The sequence below is a fragment of the Strongylocentrotus purpuratus genome, unplaced genomic scaffold (assembly GCF_000002235.5).
Source record: "Strongylocentrotus purpuratus isolate Spur 01 unplaced genomic scaffold, Spur_5.0 spur5_scaffold_7, whole genome shotgun sequence".
In the NCBI taxonomy this organism is placed as follows: Eukaryota; Metazoa; Echinodermata; class Echinoidea; order Camarodonta; family Strongylocentrotidae; genus Strongylocentrotus; species Strongylocentrotus purpuratus.
The window spans coordinates 37,392,272-37,415,803 of NW_022145613.1; the positions used below are offsets into that span (position 1 = coordinate 37,392,272).

At 36.7% G+C, this 23,532-nt stretch overlaps 1 protein-coding gene across 1 annotated transcript; it reads left to right on the forward strand.

Moving 5' to 3' along the window:
• Positions 1 to 356: 356 nt before the first annotated feature.
• LOC576854 (cytochrome P450 3A24) lies at positions 357 to 21,977 on the forward strand. Its single transcript, XM_030974283.1, has 13 exons — positions 357 to 530; positions 2,030 to 2,123; positions 2,700 to 2,752; positions 3,248 to 3,344; positions 4,690 to 4,806; positions 11,292 to 11,380; positions 11,614 to 11,765; positions 12,779 to 12,918; positions 17,954 to 18,130; positions 18,796 to 19,016; positions 19,361 to 19,498; positions 20,161 to 20,323; positions 21,371 to 21,977. The coding sequence occupies exons 1-13, from the start codon at positions 454 to 456 to the stop codon at positions 21,446 to 21,448; spliced, it is 1,596 nt and encodes a 531-aa protein (XP_030830143.1). The 5' UTR covers positions 357 to 453; the 3' UTR covers positions 21,449 to 21,977.
• Positions 21,978 to 23,532: the final 1,555 nt, after the last annotated feature.

A 23,532-nucleotide genomic window follows, 5' to 3' on the forward strand; every position in this document is an offset into this window, starting at 1 on the left:
GAATAATTATGCCGTTACGTCTAGAGTCATGATTACAATCTCATTTATCTAAATTCCCGATCGTAGATATCAAATGTATACGTGGCGAGAATGAGACTCCATGCTGTCTAGACTTTAAAAGTATTACATAAAGGAGTAATTATTAATACGTGGCAGGTGATACGTGGAATGTTCGCTTTGATAATATTGACATTGCCTCATCGTAAATATCAAACGTATACTTGAAGAGGATGAAAGTCCATGTTGTCTTAAACTTTTAAAAGTATTACCAAAAGGAGTAAATATTAATTCGTGAAATGTTTCCATGATAAAGTTAACAGAGACCTTTGTCTGGGTTCACAATGAACATATTTTTATGACAAAGCATTTTTCCTTATCTCACTGTTTACTATAAGAGTGTGAGTTCCCTTTTAAAATATTCAGTCTTGTGATTACACTCTCGATCACAACATCATGGAGATCAATTTTCTTGGCTTCAGCTTTTCCTTGACATGGTTCCTGGTCGGCGCCATATTTATTATCTACATTTGGTAAGTGTCAGCCATAACTGTATCCCTTATGTAGTGATATTTTCATTGAAAAACACCTCAGTAGGTCACAAGCTATTTAGAGGTACATTTTTCACCGTTTCTACCCTTCATTAATTTTGTTAATTTCATTCTCAACTTGGAATTTTATGTCGATTATGTGACGATGGGAGGATCAAACGAAGTTTTCAGTCTCTTCATTTTTAATTCTATCTAATACGATGCTATTACGAAAAGAGAAACTCTTTGAAATCATGTATTCACTATAATACCACAAAATCAAATTCACATTCTCTTTTTTCATGTTTTTTTTTTTTGGGGGGGGGAGATGGGGTAGTTATTTAATTTAGGTACCGAATAGCAGGGTACCCCCATTTATAACTCATACATTTCTTCCATTGTATAAATTAAATTTAAAAAAAAACTAGTAAATTAAGATTTTAGCTAACAACTGGCCGATACATCTTTCCCCCCTTCAATCCTGAAAGTCCATCAAAATATTTACACGCTAGACTTTTGTAACCACTGATAAATGGAGTTTCATATAAAGTGTCCTTTTCCTTTTGGCCTTATCTTCGCTCACATCGTATTTTCTCATTGTTCTAATATTTCCCATGTAATGCACATGCCTTTTGGGACACATTAGACAATGTTTCCCTGATCTTATTCATGAAGATGTTTTACTGCGATTTTCAGTTTCCGCTTTTTTTTAAAAGATATTGTTCGATCAAGCATTGTTTAAATTTGATTGAGTGATCTTCTGCATACTACTTATATAAAGACACGCTCCAAATCTAATTAAATAATAGTTAAAACATTCTTAACTTTTGGTACAATATCTTCCATAGCTTTTATCTAATATTCATAGCGCCTACCGTTGTACCACCATGGGCGTAAAGGTCTAATGTCTAGTCCTTTACTTGATTATTTGGCTATCCTAGTTCTTTGAATTCTAACTGTATTATCCTTAAAAAGCGATCCAACCTTTGTAATAATTTAATTGGCATTGGTATTTATTTCTCTTTTCCTCTCAAGCACCTTCTCCTTTGGGGCACTACTCAAAATATATTATGGATAACATATATCATATTATTATATGTCCTCTTAAAGGGAAAGACCTTCCTGACTCAAACAAATTGAAAAATATTTAAAAGATTAAATAATTGTGTATATTGAAATAAATGGGAAGGAATTCCGGCACTTCGTCACAGTGACATTACCGATTCAGCCAATTTAAAGTGCCCATACGTATAGTGATTACAACTTTCAAAATGTCACATTTTTCTTATTTTTGTCAGATTTAATTAACATTTCCACCAGTCTGCTTCTCTGATTTTCCGCTTTCTTTTAGACTCAAAGTAACTGTCTGTTATGGTTAGATTTCCCTTAAGGTCCAACTCTGTATTGTTAATGATGGACATAATGAAGCTACCTATAATGACTATATCACATTTTACAGCAATAACTGTTATAAGCCTTTACCTCATTTTCTTTGATCACAGCAACGATCTATGGATTCGTTCATACTGGACGAGACACGGTTTCAAATCTCCTAAATCAGTTCCCATCTTTGGTAACACACTTCAATGGACAAAGGTTAGAATCAGTTTGATAGTTCTGGTATATCAATCATCGGCATAGGAGCTTTGGGCACGCTGTAAATTGAATATCATTATCATGAGCTGCTGTAGGTACGATAGTTTTAGTTAAGGATTTTGATGAAGAGACACTCAATGATAGCTCAAGACTGTCTCAAATCCAAATATGCTGGACCATTTTTACTGATCTACAAAAAGATTAATTTCTATAGGTGACCGGAAAGAACTCCCTAAAAGTGGCGAGTTGCTCAGCAAACTAAGGTCCCAAGCATTCTATTAAAAAAAATTCACATCGATTTAACCTATTTTTCTGTAGAAATCTAACGGATTTTTTGTTCGAGAGAATTACAGGATAACCATGATGACTGGTAATTTAGATAGAACTGTCATGAAAAGTCATACTTACGGTTTCAGTAAATAAGAATTGTGCAAATGTGAAAATGAATATTTAATATAGATATTACATATTCCTAAAACTTTTTCCGTTTTGTTTTCCAATTCTTTTTCCCTCGTTCCCCTCCCTCTCCCCCCCCTCTCCCCCCCCCCCCTCTCTCTCCTCTCTTCTATACCACAGGGCATTCAACATGCATTCCTTGATTACTTCAAGAAACAAGGGACTGTCTTTGGGTAGGCATGCGTTTTGTCGTATTGTGTCTTGGTTCTCATTATTCTTCCTTTTGTTGTTTTTCTCCTTCTTCTTACTCTTCTTCTTTTTCATCTTCCTTTTCTTCTTCTCTTATATGTCTTTCTAAACTAGATATATAATATAATATATCAAATGAAATTGCATGTTCATCTGGATATATTTTGAAGGTCTTTTCTTTATGTGAGGATATCACAATAATAGTGCCCGAATATCCAGGTACTATTCCCTTCTTAAAAAATCATAATCAAATTCTCTTTTTTCTTGATCTGTCCATCGCAATGTAAACCTCTTTAATCTTATTTTCAAATATTGCGTTATGCAAATATTGCGTTATGTCTATTTATCCACTTTAATGGATATGTTACTCTTTCCCCCGTTTTCTCTGTCCCAATTACTGCCCCTCTCTCCATCCCCCCCCCCCTCTCTCTCTCTCTCTCTCTCTCTCTTTCGCTCCCTCCCATGACTGCCTATATCAGTGTGTACGATTTCCATCGACCGGGGCTGTGTATCACTGATCTGGACTTGCTGAGAAACATCATGGTCAAAGACTTCGGTAGCTTCACGAATCGTTGGGTATGTATTAATCTCAAATCAATTCCAAATACGACTCAAAATGGTGAATCAAACACCATGAAATAATTATTATGTTAAGGATGAAGTGGAAACCCGAATATGCAATAGCAATTTGAAAGAAACAACACCTAGAAGTTATGCTGAATATTTTAAGTTTTAAATTGCTTTTTTAATCATCTTCCGCATGGGATAACGACATCCTCACCTACTTATAACCTAGGAACATGCACAGGCATACACGCGCAAGAAACAGGTTGACATAACCATGCTTATCTTCTGATCTGCAAAGCTTTTGTTAAAGTGCCCCACGCGCCACAACCGTCCTGTGTTAAAGCTGAATCACTATGGTATCTAAAGCCAAACCCTAGTTTGGATCCAAACTTTCCTTAACAATAGCAACCAGTCGGTTGTCTTGGATGGTGCTAAACAGGCGGGTACGCAGGGGAGGGGGGTTAACCCCCCTTCAGTTTTGTGTATGTTTTTTTTTTTTTAGCCAACCCCCCCCCCCCCTCCCCGCTTATTCAGCGGCTTCGTGATATGGTTTTATAGATTTCTAACAACAAAAATGTCTAGGTAAGATATTCTTATATAGGTAAGATATATCAAAACTGTTAGTATTACCATTCATTATCATATCAGTTTATAGCCCGGACGCAGTATATTCACATGTCACTCTTGTTCTTTCAAGGCGTCCAGTTGAAATATAGATAATATAAGAAAACGTCTTCTGTTCTTATTTGTGTGAAATACTTTACCCCTCCCCTTCCCTATTATACTCCTCCTTCCCCTTCTACATTACCTACTACTTCTCACTGTCATCTGCACGCAGCTGTGTCCTTGTCCTTAACCGTGTCCTTCTATCTCATCTTTATTTTTCATTACATGATTATTATTTTTATGATAACATCTTAGAAATCGGCTTTAGTGCAACCTAATTATTCATTTTAAAAGAAAATTAAGAAATATCACAAAGTGAACAATTCAAATTCAATCACACCACATCTAATATTTGCCAATAATGAGCAAGACATCATATTCCTACTCCAATATAATGCTTGGCGTCAGCCGTTAAATCGTAGGCAATTATATCTTCGACCAGTTACTTGTTTTTGCCGACCAATAGCCTAACAACTGCCAACCATTCGCCAATATTTCGAGCTGTTGCAAATTAATTTATGAAGATTTTTATCCTTAAATTTGATCGTCAGAAATCGGCAACCGGTCGTACGCCCAGTGTGACTTAGGCTTGAGTGTATGTGTATTAGGGGCATAAAAATACAATGTCAAACAGGCTAGCCTATATTGTAAACCACTTCAAATATTGCTCTGTTTCTCCTTCCTTCAGGCGACTCCATTGCTCAACCATGACCTTCTAGATGCATTATTCTTCTCCAAAGATGATCACTGGAAGGGCATCAGGAATATCATCACACCTACCTTCAGCGCAGCCAAGATGAAACTCGTAATATTTCCCTTTTTTTGTCCGTGTCATTTTCTCTTTCATACACCCTAGTCCCTAGTACAGGCTTCCTCTCACATTGCCAACATTGTTATTTCAACGTGTTTCACACTCGTATTTATACATTTGTCAGCAAAGTTACAAGTTCCAGGGCCTAAGTTTTCTATCAGTTTTATTCGTTAAAAACTCGATACAATTTTCACCCGGAACGCCCGTTTTGAAATTAAATGTGTTGCCAATGCCTTTTGATCATAGTACTTTGTTCAACAGTATTCCTCCGCAACAAAAGAGGAAAGGTAATGTAAGACCTTTGTGAAAAATTCACAAGTGCCAGTATTCTGCTAAAATTTAAACTCGGAGCCTGGTCCAGGCTTTTGTACAAAATTTAGTTTAACAAAGGAAGGTAGTCTGAGGTTTTTCGTTTAGCTAAATGCGATTTTAGACCCAAGGGCGAGTTTAGAGAGAGAAAGATGGCGCCCTACTAAGTCAAACCGTATTTTTTCTCATCGTGGAAAATTTCTGTAAGATAATTTAAAAATGAGTGGAAAGAAAAGACAGATGGACAAAATGGACGTTTCACCAAGGATTTCCCAATACTTCACCCCTTCTGGCTCAATTTCAGGCAGAACAGAGATGGATATCGATGAAAACTCGGACATTCAACTTGAAAATCTCACTCAGCAGTCAGTGCTTACTGGAACCAGCGAAGCAGGCCAGGACTCGCAGGAGTCGCACCCCCAAGTTGTCGGGGGAAAGGAGAAGGAAAAAGACGAAGACGAACCGCGGGCAGAGAAGAAGCGAAAGATCAATGGAGATCAAAAGGTGCAGGCAAGTACAACCACTGAAGATTTACTAGCAAAGCTTCTTGACAGAATGGATCAAATGAACTCAAAATTCAATGACATAGTGGCCAGATTAGACTTATCCCTTACTCAGATTGATAACAATAAGAGAGAGATAGAAGAAGTGAAGGAAAAGCAAGAAGGGATTGAGTTTGACATTGGTTCAATCAAAGAGAAATTGCACGCACAAGAAAAGGAGAATGAGAAGTTGCGCGAACGTCTGACAGACCTATCCGCCAGGGGAATGAGAAACACACTTGTGTTCCAAGGCTTTCCAGAGGGTGCTGAGAACAAGAATTGTGAAAATTTGATCCAGTCATTTGCCAAGTCGCATTTGCAGATTGAAGCTGAAGTAATCATCGAAAGGGCACATCGCAGCGGAAGCACCTCATCACCTCGACCAAGGCCGATTATTGCAGCCTTTAATCGGTACTCGACCAAAAGTATGATCCTGGTAAATGCACGTCGCTTCTTGAAGGAGAAACCCTTTGAGCACAATGGAAAGCATCCTATTTACGTGGATGAAATGTTGCCTAAGGAAATTCGTGAACAACGGAAGAAGCTGATTCACATCAAGAAGAAGCTGAAAGAGGAAAATACAAGGAGAGCAGTGTACTTCAAGTATCCTGCTCGCATCTTCTACAAAGAAGGAAAAGACGGGAAGGAGAAAGAATACAAGATGAAATAACTCAAAACGTCAAAGGAAAGAAAATATTATCATTCCACATCGAAATGCTGGAAACATTAAAAAAACAAAAACATGAATAATGTTATAGAGCTGGACTTACCTTGCCTACTTAAAAACAAGAAGAAAAGTGAAAAAGGAATACTTAGATTAGGTTAATGACAAGAACTTAACTCTGAGAGTGAACTTTTATAGGTGAATATGTGGAAAAAGCACTCAAAGGATAAAAGGAAAGACCACGATGTAGAGCGCCACCTTGATCTCCCTAAGGCATACAGAAGAACTAGCCTTTGTTATGATTTGTTTTTTGTGTTGTTTGTTTGTTGAACCTGAATGTTTAATATATGTTAAACCTGATCTTATAATGGTGGTATTTCTAAGTAATTCATATCTCAACTATGGATTTGAAGTTGATGACACATAATGTTAACGGATTGGGGGACTTTAAAGCAAGGAAACGTTATTTTAATTATATGCTTAAACAGAACAAAGATATTATCCTTTTACAGGAAACTCATTCTGTAGAAAAGGAAGAATCATTATGGAGAAATCAAGTTAGATCTGATATTCTTTTCAGTCATGGAACTTCTAAGAGCAGAGGAGTATGCATTATATTAAGAAAGACACCCGATTTTAAATTGTTAGACTCCATTAAAGATATAATGGGACGATTTTTATTGGTAAAAGTTGAAATTCAGAAGAAAGTTTATGTGATATGCAACATATATGCACCAAATAATGAGAAGGATCAGGTTGAGTTTTTTAAGAAGGTAGAATTGACCATACAAGATAACGTTGAAAATGAGGAAATTCTAATAATTGGTGGGGACTTTAATTTAATTCAAAACCTTGATCTGGACAGGGCAGGTGGCTCAATGAAAAGCATTTGGAAGCACTCTGTGAATCTTATAGAAAATCTGAAAATATATTTTGGTTTGGTTGATGTTTGGAGAATCAGAAACCCCTGCAAAAAAGGATTTACATGGAGAAGGTATAACCCACTGGTGCAATCTAGATTGGATTTTTGGTTAATCCATGAATCCTTACAGAATACAATTAGTGAAAATGATATCATACCGTGTGTTTTGTCTGATCATGATCATGTTAGTTTGCACATGAAAATTAAGACAAAAAATTCTGGTCCGTCCTACTGGAAATTTAACAATAGTCTATTGAATGATGTGGAGTATGTTAATGCTTTAGCTAATAAATACTCAGAATGGATTGGTGAGTTTACAGATAGTAATGATAAAGGAGGGCTATGGGATTGGTTAAAGTTTAAAATTAGAGAATTTACTGTACCATTTTCTAAGAAGAAGAAATGTGAAAGGGAAGAGAAAAGAAAGGCTCTTGAAAAAGAATTGAAAAAATTAGATGACAGGATGGCAGCAGAAGATATAGATGAAGAATTAATGAAAAAGAAAAGGGAAATAGAACAGGAGTTGTTTAAAATATATGACTATTTTGCAGATGGGGCAATCTTGAGGTCAAGGTGTACATGGTATGAGAAAGGGGAAAAGAGTACTAAATATTTTTTGTCATTGGAAAAAGGTCAAGCAGCAAATTCCAATATTGATGTTTTGATTTCAGATGTAGGACGTATTGATAAACAGTCTGAAATACAGGATTTCATTAAGAAATCATATAAAACTTTGTTTGAGAACAAAGATAAGGTGGAAGATGAGGTGAGCAAAGATTACATAAGTCAGAGTAACATTAAGCAACTCACAGACGAAGAAAGAAATTCATGTGAAGGAAATATCACTTGCTCTGAAGCTAGGGCAGAATTGTTAAAAATGGCTAGAAATAAAACACCTGGGAACGATGGGTTAACTGTGGAGTTTTATGAGATGTTTTGGCCTTTGATATCAAAAGAAGTTATTGATTCTTTCAATTTTGCATATGAAAATAGTGTAATGTCTGTGTCACAAAGACAAGGTACAATTAAACTCATCCCTAAGCCTGAAAGAGATAAACACACACTGAGCAATTGGCGTCCCATAACTCTTTTAAATGTAGATGTTAAAATACTTTCTAAATGCTTGGCAAAGAGAGTTGCTAAGGTGATAGGAAAGTTAGTAGATAGTCAACAAACTGCCTTTATTAAAGGCAGATACATAGGGGAAGGAATAAGATTAATATCAGACCTCTTACAATATACTAAGGAGGAGAATTTGAGAGGTATTATGCTAGCCCTTGATCTATCAAAAGCATTTGATTCAATAAGCCACAGGTACATGCTAAATTGTTTAGAAGCGTTCAATTTTGGACCATCTTTTATACAATGGGTTAGAACATTGCACACTAATATAAGTAGTTGTGTATTGGTGAATGGATTTACCACTGGATATTTTCCAGTGTCTAGAGGAGTCAGACAAGGTGATCCTCTTGCTCCTTTACTGTTTATACTGAGCTTGGAAGTTGTTCTTACAAGACTTAATAATAATGATAATATTCAGGCTTTTGAATTTAGTGGAAAACAAATAAAGTATACAGCATATGCTGATGACATAACTTGCTTTTGTAGGAATATACAATCAATGAAGATGGTTTTCAAAGTTTTTGAAGGATTCTCAATCATATCAGGTCTTTATTTGAATAAAACAAAAACGGAAGGTATATGGGTTGGGAAAGATAGGCACAATGGAGAAAAAACAAATGATATACATTGGGCAGACAAAAGCATAAGAATTTTAGGCATTCATTTCTCATATGATCAGGAAGTAGTCAGGAAACTGAACTTTGATAAGAGACTGGATGAAATAAAATGTACTTTCTTAAGATGGAAGAATCGGGGGTTAACTTTAATAGGAAAAATTCAACTGTTGAAAACATTTGTTATGTCTAAGATTATGTATATTGTTTCCAATATTGAAATACCCGATGATTTTGTTAAGGAGGTTGAAAAGTTGATGTTTCAGTTTATATGGAAAGGTCCAGATAAGATATCACGGGCAACAATGATTGCAGATTATACTGAAGGTGGTCTTAAATTCCCGAAACTAAAATGCATGATAGAGACACAGCTGGTTAAGTGGATTCAGAGATATTATACAGAATCAGATCATCATTGGAAGTTGTTCTTTGACCACTATAGTAAACGATTTGGTGGAAAATTGATTTTTATGAGTAATTATTCTATGAACCAGTTGAATTCTCTTGGAATTCCCATATTTTATCATAACTTGTTGTTAGCATGGTCCAAGACAAAGGAGTATAATCAATTTGTTGATGATCAAGGAGCCCAAGCAAGTGTACTTAGTCAAATTGTTTGGAACAATCAATATGTTCTTATTGATAATAAATCAGTTTACTGTAAGGCCTTTCATGAGGCAGGTCTATGTTATGTATATCAACTTTTTGATCTACATGGAAACATTGTTCAATTTAATCTTTGGAAAGCAAGAGGAGTACCAGGTAAATACTACATGATATATTTGGCAATAGTATCGCTAGTCAGGAAGAAATGGGGAAGTTCATTTAATCAATTATTGATAAAAATGTTCTTGGAGAAAATAGATTTTGAACATGATCAGTCTGACCTTTTGACAGTAGAAATTCAAAAACTAAAAACTAGAAATATCTATGTTGATTTAGTTAGTAAATTGACATGTAGACCTGTCTGTGAACCCCTATTTTCCACTAAATATGGGATAGAAGAGGAGGAATGGCCACAAATGTATCTACTCCCATTTAAATGCACAATAGAAGTTAAGATGAGAGTCTTCCAGTTTAAAATTTTGCATAATATTCTATACACCAATGAGAGACTATTTAAAATGAAGCAAGTTCAGACAGAACTTTGCACATTGTGCGAGACCTCTGTTGAAACTCCTTTACACCTTTTTTATGAGTGTAAGGTTGCTGAAGATTTAAGACGAGCTTTTGTTGATAAAATTGGTCTAAAGCTATCTGTCAGATATGAGGATCTATCTAGGAAAAGAATGATGTTTGGATTCATAAAGGATTGGAAGGGACCACATAAAATATTATTAAATCACTTAATTATCTTATTGAAGAGATACATTTATATTCAGAAATGCAGGAATTTAGTAGTAAGTTTCATAGGTTTTGAAACGTTCATTTGCAAAATCAGACATATAGAATTGGTAATTGCTAAACAAAAGCACAAAGAAAACATGCACTATAGAAAATGGTCCCCTATTGAGAATTTATTCTAATTATCCATAATTATGTTTTGATAATGATATAGTTCAAACCACCCGAGACTGATTTTTTAGTTTTTACATCAGGTCTGTTTGTTTGTTTGTTTGATTGTTGTTGTTTTTTTTTTGGTAATTGTTACAGTGATTCGTATTTGATTATTGTTCTTTTAATGTTATACAATTATTTAATTCTTGTATGATTGTTGTTTTTGTAATGTTACAAAAAAATTCGAAAATCAATAAAAAGTTGGAAAAAAAAAAAAAAAAAAAAAAAAAAGGGCGAGTTTAACCGATCTCGAATAAGTCGGACCAATGTGGCTTAACTCCATTACGCAAATTTACAGTGGAATTAAACTATTGACAAAACTGAATAGATGAAGATTAGAACATTTTATTGCTGGTCCTCGTGTAACAGGATGAGTTAGTGTATAGACAAGTGGAACAGGGAGTTGGATGCAGTGGGTAAAATAAGATGAACAAGGCACCCTCGGTTAAACATGATCTAACGACTTTCAAAAACTTAAGCTAAAGGAATTGAAATAGCCTGCTGAATCAGCTTTACAAAAGGGTATTGAAAATTACACTTGAGTTAACTTCTTGACAGTCTTTGCGATCTTGTCGCGATGAGGGTGAGAGTTCCAATCTTAATGGGTTAATGTGAATACTTGGGAAGTGGATACTAGGATTAGACTGAATCTTGGCCTTCGAAGTTATGGACTCGACTACAACACTTGGTTTTACCATTTCACTCTTAACCTATATTTGTTTGGATCTATACTCGTTTTACCTGTTCAGATGTCTCCGCTAATAAATAAGTGCGCCGACAGGCTTTTGAAGCACCTAGAGAAGCACCAGAAGATTCATGGGAACATTGAGTGCAGAGAGTAAGTACTGCCATGAAAGAAAATGATATACATGTATTCTTAGGGGAAAGATAAATTTAAATCTGTAATCTCGTCTTAATCATGGTCTAACCTTTATACAATGTGTAATGTTTAATAGTAATGTCATATTTCTTAACACTGTTAAAGGATATCCACTTAGCCTTCATGATGAAGGGATACAAAATGTTTGATATCGCAGAAGCTACATTTTCTCTTGTACTATTAACTTGTAGATTGGTAGGAGCGTTTGTAATGGACACTATAGCAAGCTGTGCCTTTGGACTTAACGTAGACTGCCAAGAAAACCGTCATCATCCATTCGTCACCAACGCCAAGAAGGCCTTTGCAGGCAACACTTTTTCCAGCCCATTGCTAGTAATAGTCTGTAAGTAACACTTTAGGTTCATAAGCTACCCATGTGCACATGGGCAGAAAAAGGGTCTCGAGTGCAAAATTATGAAACCCACCGAGACGACTACTCGATAGCTGCTCATGAAAGTTATGGAATCATTATTCATTTATGTACCGACGTTACATTCTATGGAACATAGGTGGAAGTATTCTTCTGAAGAGGGCAAACAAAATGTAAAGACGAAGCACCTACATATCTTTGGCAGTGATTGTTCCAAAATGCTTAGAGTTTGACTTTTCCATTTTAAAAAGATTTATGGATATTCGGGGTCTTCCGAACCATTTCATAATTACGAATTGCCTATTGCCTTTTAGAGGTGTCGTATCCGAGTAGTTTAGACACTTGAATCGAAATGCAAAGGTCAAGGGTTCGATCCTGACACGGCATTAATGTCCTTTGACAAGGCATTGACCTTCATTAATCTACTCCATACCCAGGAGAGAAATGGGGACCTGGTAGGATGACGAAAGTCTTTGTGTTAGCAATTAACATATGACATACGGTAGGAATACTCCACAGGGAGTGGAAATGGTGCACATAGAGTATAAATGAATCCAATGACCGGGCTAATAATATCCGGGGAAAAAACGTGTAAAGACATATTAATTTTTTACCTTTTTTTTGGAGATGCCCCCCCCCCCCTGGTGATCAAGGGGGGGGGGGGAAGAGGTTGGGTGCAATTTTTCAAATTTTCGAGGGCCCCCAAAAATAAAAAATAAATTAATGCTCACAACCCCCCCCCCCCCCCCCTACTGAGCGAATTATCGGCCGGCGCGATTTTCAAATTTTCCGGAGCAAAAATAAAATTTGTGCTCACTAATAGGATTAATAATTCGCCCTATATAAAAACTGAATATTTTAATTATTATTATTATGGTAAATGGTCTGAGTAAATTGAAACAAAGAGTATCGGTTTTATCGTTCTTTAATTTTGGTGACAAATCATAATTACAAGGTTTCCATCTGCTTAATATCTTTTTACCCAGCTCTTTTCCCTTGGACCTTACCCATCCTCGAATATCTCGACTTCAATATCATCGATAGGAAATCAACAACATTCTTCGTCGATATCGTCAGGAAGACGAGTGCGGTTCGCCGAGAGTCGAAGAAATCAGATGGTGAAAAGGTTTGTACTTCATACTTCACTTGTTTTCACCAGGGGCGGCGATCCCGGGGGGACGGGGGGGACACGTCCCCTCCTCAATTTTTTGTTGTCGTCCCCCCTGAAAAATTGAAAAGTGAGAAGAAACAAATAAGTGTATCGCAAATACTGACTAAAGACTGCAACAAACTTTTAGGCTCTGGAGGGCCCAAGAGTGCAGCGTTTAGACAAATAAAATGCAAATATCTTCTTGCTCGGGAGCTACGATACGCTCCCTCGCATAATATTTGTCAAAGTGTACAGTAAATATTCGAGAAAAGTGAGGGGGTAGTCACTTTCGTCACCTTCACCCCTCTCGTTCACTCTGCTCCCTCGCCCTGGCGTAAAAAAACGTCCCACGGGGCCTGCATGTACAATGTAAGAGTGGGGATGCGGATTTTTTCTCCCCCCTCCCCAACCCCCCCCCCCCCCCGTTCATGAAAAGAAATCACCGTCCCTGGTTTTCACAGTCAATTCTTACGACGATCATTTATTGAGGAGGGTATTACGATGAAATTACACCTTGTTCAATCATTGTCATTCAAGGGTACCATCCCAATAAACAAAATCACGTGAAAATCACGTCAATATCAAGTTATCGACTTGAGGAGAGTTACGTTCTTCAAACACCTGACATTTACGTAAATGTGTTAATACGTTTATTGCACTATGTCACCTAAAACACACGTTCACTAAATCACGCAATTGTCACTGCAATATCACCATTATAATAACGTGATTATCCCTACCTTGGAGACCATAGTTTGTAAACCTAATACTCCCGTGTTTGTTTGGTTATGAAATTGCATCTTCATAAACGAAATTATCGCGTCACAGAAACACGTGAAGCGTTAGTGATAGTTTTAGTCAAAATATCTGCGTGAAATTCACGTGAATATTACGAGGCTCACTTGAGATGAATCATGTTCTTCATTCACGTGAAATTCACGTCGAAGAGGAAATATGTTACTGTAACCCGCGTTCAACCTAATAATTACGCAAATGTTACACAATAAATGAACCAAAATAATGACGTTCTCATCATGACGTGAACATCGTGTTTTGGATCTTCCATAATTACGTCCAGGCGCGCCGGAAGCAGTTTGTGATTAGAGGGGGGAGGGGAGGGGGTGGGTGCAACCATCCCAGAAGAGAAAGCTAGTTGCAACTGGTCCAGTTGATGAACCAGTTAATGCCAACTGGTAACCCTGGAAATTGAAATGGGCTAAATGATCCAGTTGATCCAGGCCAGTTAGAATTCAACTGGTCTAGCTGAGCCATTAGAACCATTTGGTAAAACTTCCAACCAGTTGAACGGCAACAACACTTCAATACTGGTACGTCTGTATTTCCAATGTAAAGGCATAGGTAATAAGTAGACTTACATAATTTAATTAATCGAAATTTGTTCATGTACTTGTATTTTATTGAAATTATTTTAGTTCACAGTTAATGTTTCCCTTATTCATGTTTAATTAAATGTAATTTATACGAAGCAGCGAAATGTCCTAATAACTGGTAATTTATATTTGTAGTATTTTCGAAATGAATTGCATATAACTAAATCATCAGTAATTAAGAAATATGCTATAAATTCAGATACATTGTTTAAAAAACATAGATCTGCACGCACCCCATATTCAATATGCAAATTAATTGGTGTCAGCTGGTTCAACTGGAAATATGCCAACAGTCAGTGTCATTAACTGGTGCAACTGGAAATATGCACACAGACACAGGGTTATCACCACGGAACTTAAATGGTAACTGTGAAACCATCAAGACACCCAATAATAACTCATTTTTCACACGTGGAAATCACGGAATACCCAGCTTATAATAGTAATCCGTTTGAGTCACGAGATCATCACCGCGGAACTGCTGGCAACTTTGACTACCATTTGAATAGGTGTCTTAAGACACCTAATAATGACTAATTTTTCACACCTAAAAATCACAGATGCCCAGCTAAGATTAATAATCTGTTTGAGTCACGAAATCATCACCGCGGAACGGCTGGCAATTTTGACTACTATTTAAATAGGTGTTTTAAGACACCTAATAATTACTAATTTTTCACCCCTAAATATCAAGGATTCCCAGCTTAGATTAGTAATCAGTTCTAGCTACGTGATCATCACCAAGAAAGTTGTGGTAACTTTGAAACCATTTAAAAAGGTGTTTTAAGACACCTAATAATTACTAATTTCTCATACCTAAATGTCACGTATGCCCAGCTTAGATTAATAATCCGTTTTAGTCACGAGATCATCACCGCGGAACTGCTGGCAACTTTGACTACCATTTAAATAGGTGTTTTAAGACACCTAATAATTACTAATTTTTCACACCTAAATATCACGGATTCACAGCTTAGATTAGTAATCAGTTTTGGCTACGTGATCATCACCAAGAAAGTTATGGTAACTTTGAAACCATTTAAAGAGGTGTGTAAGACACGTCAGAATCACTTATCTAATATAACCAGAGATTCACGGACAGAACAATAAGACGATTAGCCGGTGTAAGTAACGTGATTATTACCATCAACCTTGGATAACCTGTGAAACCAATCGATAAAGGTGCTTACAAGACCAAATAATTACGTATTTATCACCACCATCGGTTAACGGACAAACAACTCGTTGCTTGGTCAAGTGGTTATTTGGTCATAAACACCTGATTTACAGAGGTAAGTGGGATCACGTTACTCCAGTCGCGTGATAAATTGGTGGTTTTTAGGTTAGATGAAAACGTGAACAGGAGTACCTTTTTTGTTTAAATGAAGGCACGTGTCGATAACGTTTAAATCTAGTTCAAAAGGCACCATACTTTAAAATCACTTAAATTACACTCCCAAAAGAGGTTACTTTTTAGTGTTTTGTTTATCGGGATATTATGAGGAAGATATGCTCTTATTTATATCATTTCAATCCATAAGAGCCTATATCCCTGTACACATTCAACCCAAACAAGTTTTCACTGGTTTTTATCCAGCTGGGTACTCCCACGAAATGTGTGAAGCGAAGCATGCCAGATGACGACTGGAAATATATTGGTCTAAGTGTCGTACAGCTAGTGATCATATCAAGTATTTGGATTAGATCCACAAGCTTATCAGGCTAGTTCTAAAAGTAATTTCGTCATGCTGCAATGACCAGTTGGGTGATGCTGATAAGGAAACGACATTTATTGTACTCATCACCCTCTTGAACATAATTATCTCCAACTATTTGCTAACACTTAATTCTAAAAGATTCGCTAATAAGATAATTGTTCCCATTAAACAAAACGTTGACAAATTTCTTCTTTATAAAGTGACAATAGTTAAGCCTTCCTTGGAGTAAAGTGATTTCCCACAATTCCTGATAGAAATCACTGTCAACTTGGATAGAGATAATTCAAATTACTATTGACCGGTCGCCAATCTTCCCTTTTTATTCAAGATCATTGAAAATCATATCTTAGTCCGGTTTCAAAGCACCTGGATTGGAATGAGCTCACGAATGATTATAAGTGAGCCTATCGACAACATCGTGGCCCTTCTGAGATGGCCTTTTACAAAATAAAGAATGATATCTTGCAGGCTATGGCCAAGGAATTCTAAAAGATTCGCTAATAAGATAATTGTTCCCATTAAACAAAACGTTGACAAATTTCTTCTTTATAAAGTGACAATAGTTAAGCCTTCCTTGGAGTAAAGTGATTTCCCACAATTCCTGATAGAAATCACTGTCAACTTGGATAGAGATAATTCAAATTACTATTGACCGGTCGCCAATCTTCCCTTTTTATTCAAGATCATTGAAAATCATATCTTAGTCCGGTTTCAAAGCACCTGGATTGGAATGAGCTCACGAATGATTATAAGTGAGCCTATCGACAACATCGTGGCCCTTCTGAGATGGCCTTTTACAAAATAAAGAATGATATCTTGCAGGCTATGGCCAAGGAATGTGTAGCTTTTTATTATTTTTATAGAGATTTTTGGTTGCCAATGGTTGCATTTGACTTTAGATCCTACATCAGCCATCTGAAGTGTGTAACAGCTCTACTGCTTAAACCTGGTTTCCTTTTTATCTTTTGGGTAGCACCAGCCGATGTAAATTACGTGAGAATCATCTAATCCCACAGTCTCTTGATCATGGTGTTCCTCAATGATCATTTATCGGACCACGATTCTTCAGCATGTTCTCATAGCCCACTGCCTGACATAATAAGTATTGTGTATTCTAGCACTCGTATTCGGATGAAGTTTGCCTGTGAATTTTCGCTGATCCTTAAAAGGAAATAAATAATGAAACAAGCCCTTCTGTCTCTTCTGTCTCTATAAAATTGTCTTAAACATCTTCGGAAATAAATTGCGTCCAAGAGATTTCTCCTCAATTTTAACAAAATTGGGTTTATTGTAACATCTACCCAACAAGCATGGCAGCATGGACCTGGTGTCACTTCTAGTATTTCTGACCTTTCTATTGATCCAACAACTTGTACAGAAGTCTTGAGTGGAGTTTGATTCAACCCTCAAAATGAATCGTCATGTTATGGCTCGTATTTAAACCATATAAATGTTAAAACATATGAGCATGGTTTTATCCAAGCTTTCTGATAGTCTTGTCTTCATTATGCAAATTTGATACTGTATGAAACCAACTCGTTACAAAATGTAACGTACCCTGGGTTCAGAATCGTGGAGCGTAGCTGATCATGATCGTCTTCACGGTCAGTAAACAAATAAAAGAATGACATTGGCTCCGAGGGGGCAACACACCGTAGTCAAGATCCTTACCGTACTTTCCTGCCATTGCTGGTTAGAACGCTTTTGAGGCATTTACTCTTCATCTCTAGAAGGAGCTTCCGCGATTCATTCGTATAAACTGTATTTTGACTGTTTCTAGATAGCTCTAAAATATCTCCTTTTCTTGTCCGTGATCAACACTAATTTCTTGTTTTTAAACAATTTTATTCAAAAGAGTATTAGTTTACTTTGTAATGTTTTATTACATTATAATTCGAATAGAGGATCGACTATCTTCAGCTTCTTTTGGACGCCCAAATGAGAGACATAACCGGCAATAACAAGAATAAAGCAGATGGTATCCATGGTGACCCAGAAGATGAGGCCATTGATGAGGGTGGACTTCAGAAAAAGAGTTCTAGCAAAATCAGGCTAAACGAAAGCGAGGTGATCAGTCAGGTAATCCCTTCATCGTTGGAATAATATTCAAAAGTTGTGTTTAAAGAATATAAGTAACATTTCGAATATTAAAGAAATTTCCGTTCTTCATATAAATTTGACATAAACCTCACAGAATACCTTTCTTTTGCCATAAATATCCTCATATAATATACTTTGGTTTGGTTTGGTTTTAACTTAATGACTGGAGATAGAACGGTCATGCGTTTGATGCCTTGCACGGAACACCTTAATAGATTTGCTATCTAGGAGAAATGTGGGCATCTGGTAGGATGCTAAACGCTATGGAAATAGCACCAAGAGTGTCTTTTGCCCATATTGCCTTTAAGTCGTAGGAATCCTCTGAAAGGGGAAAAAATCTTGCGGAGATTGAATGATTTCACCTCTGGTGCTAGATCAAACTAGCATAAAACTAGCACAGAACTTGAAATGATCTACCTTTTGGCTGCACGAATCCGATGACCTTTGTATGATGAACCAAGTACTGTATACAGTGCTCAGTAGCAATTTATGAAGTGTGATATAAATCCAGATTATAGATTTTGGGGGAACGAAACTAAATGTTCCAGGACAGAAGATAATTAATTTTTAATGTAATTTTCCTACGTTATATTGAAAGTAGTCTGCTAAAAGAAATATATCATCTTTTGTATTTAACCATGTAGGCTTTGATCTTTTTCTTGGCTGGTTATGAGACAACAAACACCACTTGTGGATACATGCTATACTTACTTGCAACACATCCCGATGTACAGGACAAACTTGTGAATGAAATCGACGATGTAGCGCCTGAGGCAGAGGATGTCGGATATCAATCAATCTCGAAAATGCCTTACCTTGAACAAATCTTCTGCGAGACAGAACGCATATATCCACCAGCCCTAATGTATGTTTTTTTTTCCTTGTCTATATTGTGATTTGCAAATTCCCAAAGATGCATACGCTGTATACCTATATTGTCAGGTTTCGCTCGTTAGTTTTTCTCTGTTTTGACTCATTAAAAAGGATCTTTGAAATGATTTCGAAATTGAAAAACACTGTCGACACTCTTTATACTAATGGACTATCAATGACCAATTATGATTCTGGGGCAGTTACAAGCATTTCAAAGCATTATGTAAACAATTAAGCTACATTAAAAGCTAATAATGGATTGTAGAAAGAAATTTGTGGTGCCACTTTAACCAAGCAAACTACCATATGAATAAACCAATAATATTCCTCTTTCAGGACTGATCGCGTATGTAATGAGCCTTTCGACATCAACGGATTCACCGTTCCAAAAGGCATGCGAATCTTCATTCCTATCTTTACCATCCATCATGACCCCAATTTGTGGCCTGACCCGGAAACATATGATCCTGACAGGTATGCTTATTGATAAGTAAAATAATCGTTCATTTATAATAATTATATAATAATTATTATTATTATCTCGCTGCTGAGAAGGCAGTTCATTTTAGCATCTAATGGCATCTACAACATCAATCTACCCGTATCCGGACACCTACTCCCTGGACATCCACCCCGGATAACCGCCCCCAGTCAACTACCCCTAGGACAACTACCCCTAGGGCAACCACTCTCTAGGACGACTACCCTGCGGAACAACTACCCCCGGACAACTACCCCCAGACAACTCCCCCTAGGACAACTACCCCCGGACAACTACCATCCGGACAACTACCCCCGGACAACTATCCCCTAGGATAGTTGTCCGGGGCTAGTTGTCCATGTGAAGTGTCTGGTAGAGGTACTATGGTTTATCTATAATGTCTGCTAGGACAACAGCATCAGAACGCCTAGAAATGTAGTATTAGGTGCGTTAAAATGTTACCTTATTATTAGTAATAAAATGTAGTAACGAAGATCGAGGGACCAACATAATGGATTTTAGTCCCATCTGAAGGAATATTTGCTTGTAGATGAATACCATACTTTGACGGGAAAACACCGCTTTGAGAATGCATTATAACTAGTTTTTAACTGCATAATATTATGTATAATTTGTATTTATTTGATAATAACAGATTCAGCAAAGAAAACCGTGAGAAACATCACCCATGTGCTTGGATGCCGTTCGGAACAGGACCTCGTAACTGCGTTGGGATGAGGTTTGCAATGATGGAAGCCAAGATGGTCATCGTACGTATTCTGCAGAAATACCAGATTGAAACCTGCCCTCAAACAGAGGTTAGTTTTTATTGGTTACAGTATACGAATTGGTGATTGCAGCAGGGCAGAAAAGCTAATGGTCACAACTCACCGTGCGTCTTCATGTACGTATACGTGTCGATCCGCAGCTAGCTTCATCCCCCCTCCCCCACTCAGTGTCATTTAGGGTACGCATATGCATGTTCCCAGCACCCCCCCCCCTCTTTCAGCATAAGTCCGGTGTGTAAAGTCAATACGGGTAGATCTTTTTCTTTGTTATACGAGCCTTTTCAGCACCCCCCCCCCCTTTCAGCATAAGCCCGGTGTGTATTGCTAGGAAGTACACCGGCTGCACGTACCACGTAGCCACGCTACGGATATGTCGATCGGGGGGGGGGGGGGGTGGTCACTCTCATACACAAGGGCTATCCACCCCGTGTCCATCTGAAATGGACCCTAATGGCGTATCTCATCTTTTCTGAAACGGACCCTAATAGCGTATCGCATCTTTTCTGAAATGACCCTAATGGCGTATCGCATCTTTTCTGAAATAGACCCTAATAGCGTATCGAATCTTTTCTAAAATGGACCCTAATGGCGTATCGCATCTTTTCTGAAATGACCCTAATGGCGTATGTATCGCACAGCGTCGAAAACCTGTGAACTTGAAAAGGTACCCTTTTGGGGGGGGGGGTTGTGCGATCAGTGCTTGAAAAACACCCCTTTTTAAGGAAAACGTTGACGACGCCGTAAAGCTGAAAAATACACCCTTTCGACGCTTTTTCTGGACGCGGGTGCGTAATCAGGCATGTTTGGAGACCCCCCCCCCCATCCCCTGGGGGGGGGGATGTCGCTAAACCTCTTGCAGGCACCTGAGTATTGTACGGCGGTTGTGACCATCACTTAAATAAATGGAAACGGTATTAGTATAAATCACAACGAATCAAGGATATGCTTCCTCTTCTTTTTGGGGTGAACTTTGTGTAAGGACAACCCCATATTTTAAAAGAATTGATCTGATTTGATGGGATTCGATTTGATTTGGAGTGATGTTTATTTTGGTACTGTTCTTCTATTTTATCATAGATACCACCAAAGCAAGGAACCAATGGTTTAATATCTCCTCCCAACGGCATTACTCTTCGAGCAGTCAAGCGCAACTAAAAGAAGGGGTAAAAAGAATTGTACGGTGTAACATAAAATGAAAAACAAGCGAGAAAGATGGAGATAAAGCTTACATTAAAAAGAAGGAAAAAACTGCTATATATACCATCATATAACATCATGAATAAAAGTAATGTGACGCAGCTCTTCTAGTTTTAAAATGCTAAATGAAGATTTTAATGGAATACATCACTTTAACTACGACGATATTGATATATCATAAATGTTCATATTCATGGCATTGATCCTGTAGAGATCAATCACATTTATGATTGTAATTGATATTTCACATGCAATGTATAGATATGAATTTTTCTACTTGTAGATGTAAAGTGAATTTTAGCCAGAGTACTTTGTTTGTACTCCTAGTTGCACCTTAAAATATCCAACAGCAAGAATATAATCCCAATATATAGAATGTAGACATTATCATTTATGTGTTGGCATTTCGGCGTGTCTGCGTGAGTGGGTGCGTGTGCATTCAATTTCATTTGAATTTATATGGAGGGGGAAAGATCGAATTAAACGGGCAATAATGTATCAGGATTGTGACTTTGGAGGATTAAGAATGATTAATTTTGAAATGTCCGTTAAAATACAGCGCATAATGTGGATAAAACGTTATATGGAGAGAAAAATTTGGGATGGAAATTGTTTTATGATCATTGCTTACAGTTTGTGTGTGGTAGATTAATTTGTTTATGTGACTATGATTTAAAAAGATTGAACTCGTTTTAGATATTCCACCTTACTATATGGAAATGTTGCAAGCATGACAAGAGAAAAATAATGTAAGATATTTGGAGGGTTATATGAATCCAAATATTTTTAATAATCGGAATATAAATATATAAATATAAAAATTATATACAAATATATAAGTATAAATGGAAAAACTATATTTGATAGATACTTGTTTGAAAAAGGGATTGTTCAATTGAATCACTTGATTGAGAAAGGTCATGTTAAGTCTGTTCAATATTTATGAACCTCGGTATGAAAGGTAATAATTTGCTTATGATTATTGATATTTATGTCGCAATACCCAGGTTATGGAAGGATGATTCAGGGTTAATACAATTCCTCGAGGTTGATGTTATAAGCTATAATACTTATTTCCAAATTTCAGGTTAAAAAATACAGTTTTTGGATGTGGGTTCAAGAACAATTTATGATTATTTTATAAAGTACTGCAGCAAACGTATGACTTGCAGGTAAGGGATGGGCAATGTGATTATGATTTTATAGATAAAGAATTAAAAGAAATATTTGTTAGACCAAGAATTACTATACTCATTAGAAAACAACGAGAATTTCAACTTAAATTATTGCATGGAGCCATATATACTAATGAGCATCTTCATAGATTTGGTTTTGTTGGATAATAATTTGTGTTTGTTTTGTAAGCAGCAAATAGAAACATACAAACATTTATTTTCATCTTGCGGGAGCGTTCAAAAGATATGGCAGGCTTTAGTACAAGTTTTTGAGTTAGATAAAATTAAAGATTTCGAATGGTGAGATATATTTGTTTAGGTTGGCAGGTAGTTCATATAGAATAATAGTGTGTAATACTATAATTTTCGTGGTGAAGTACGTTACATTTATGTCAAGATCCGGGGGCGAGTACCAACTTTAGAAAAGATGAAGAAAAGCAAAGTATAGGGATGAGGAAAAGAAAATAGCCATTAAAATGGGAAAGCTGGGATCACATTTTTTTAAAGTGGGAGCAGCTTAGTGTTAATTAAGATTTGTTTTCTTCTACACCGTGAGCTTGTAAAAGTGTAACTCTATTTTGCGGCCTGGTTAACTTACTGATTTAGTATATTTTTCTTTAGTTGAGAATGTTCTCGCCAGAACATATTTTAATCTTACTGTATAATTCAATAATTTTACCTTATTTAATGTATTGCAATGTTGTATGGGCCAACGCATATCCAGTAGGCTCCTTGGATTATTGAAATTGCAAAAAAAGATTGTAAGAATATGTTCAATGTCTCACTATACTGCTCCTTCAAACCACTATTTAAAAAACTAAATCTTCTCACAATCTATCAATATAATGACTACTGTATCTCAGTAAT

Bases quoted from the DNA above. Each gene is read 5' to 3' on its own strand.
- LOC576854 (XM_030974283.1), top strand. From the start codon at position 454: ATGGAGATCAATTTTCTTGGCTTCAGCTTTTCCTTGACATGGTTCCTG. The intron at 3,345-4,689 runs GTATGTATTAAT...TCCTTCCTTCAG, and splicing joins GTAGCTTCACGAATCGTTGG to GCGACTCCATTGCTCAACCA. The intron at 11,381-11,613 runs GTAAGTACTGCC...ATTAACTTGTAG, and splicing joins GGGAACATTGAGTGCAGAGA to ATTGGTAGGAGCGTTTGTAA.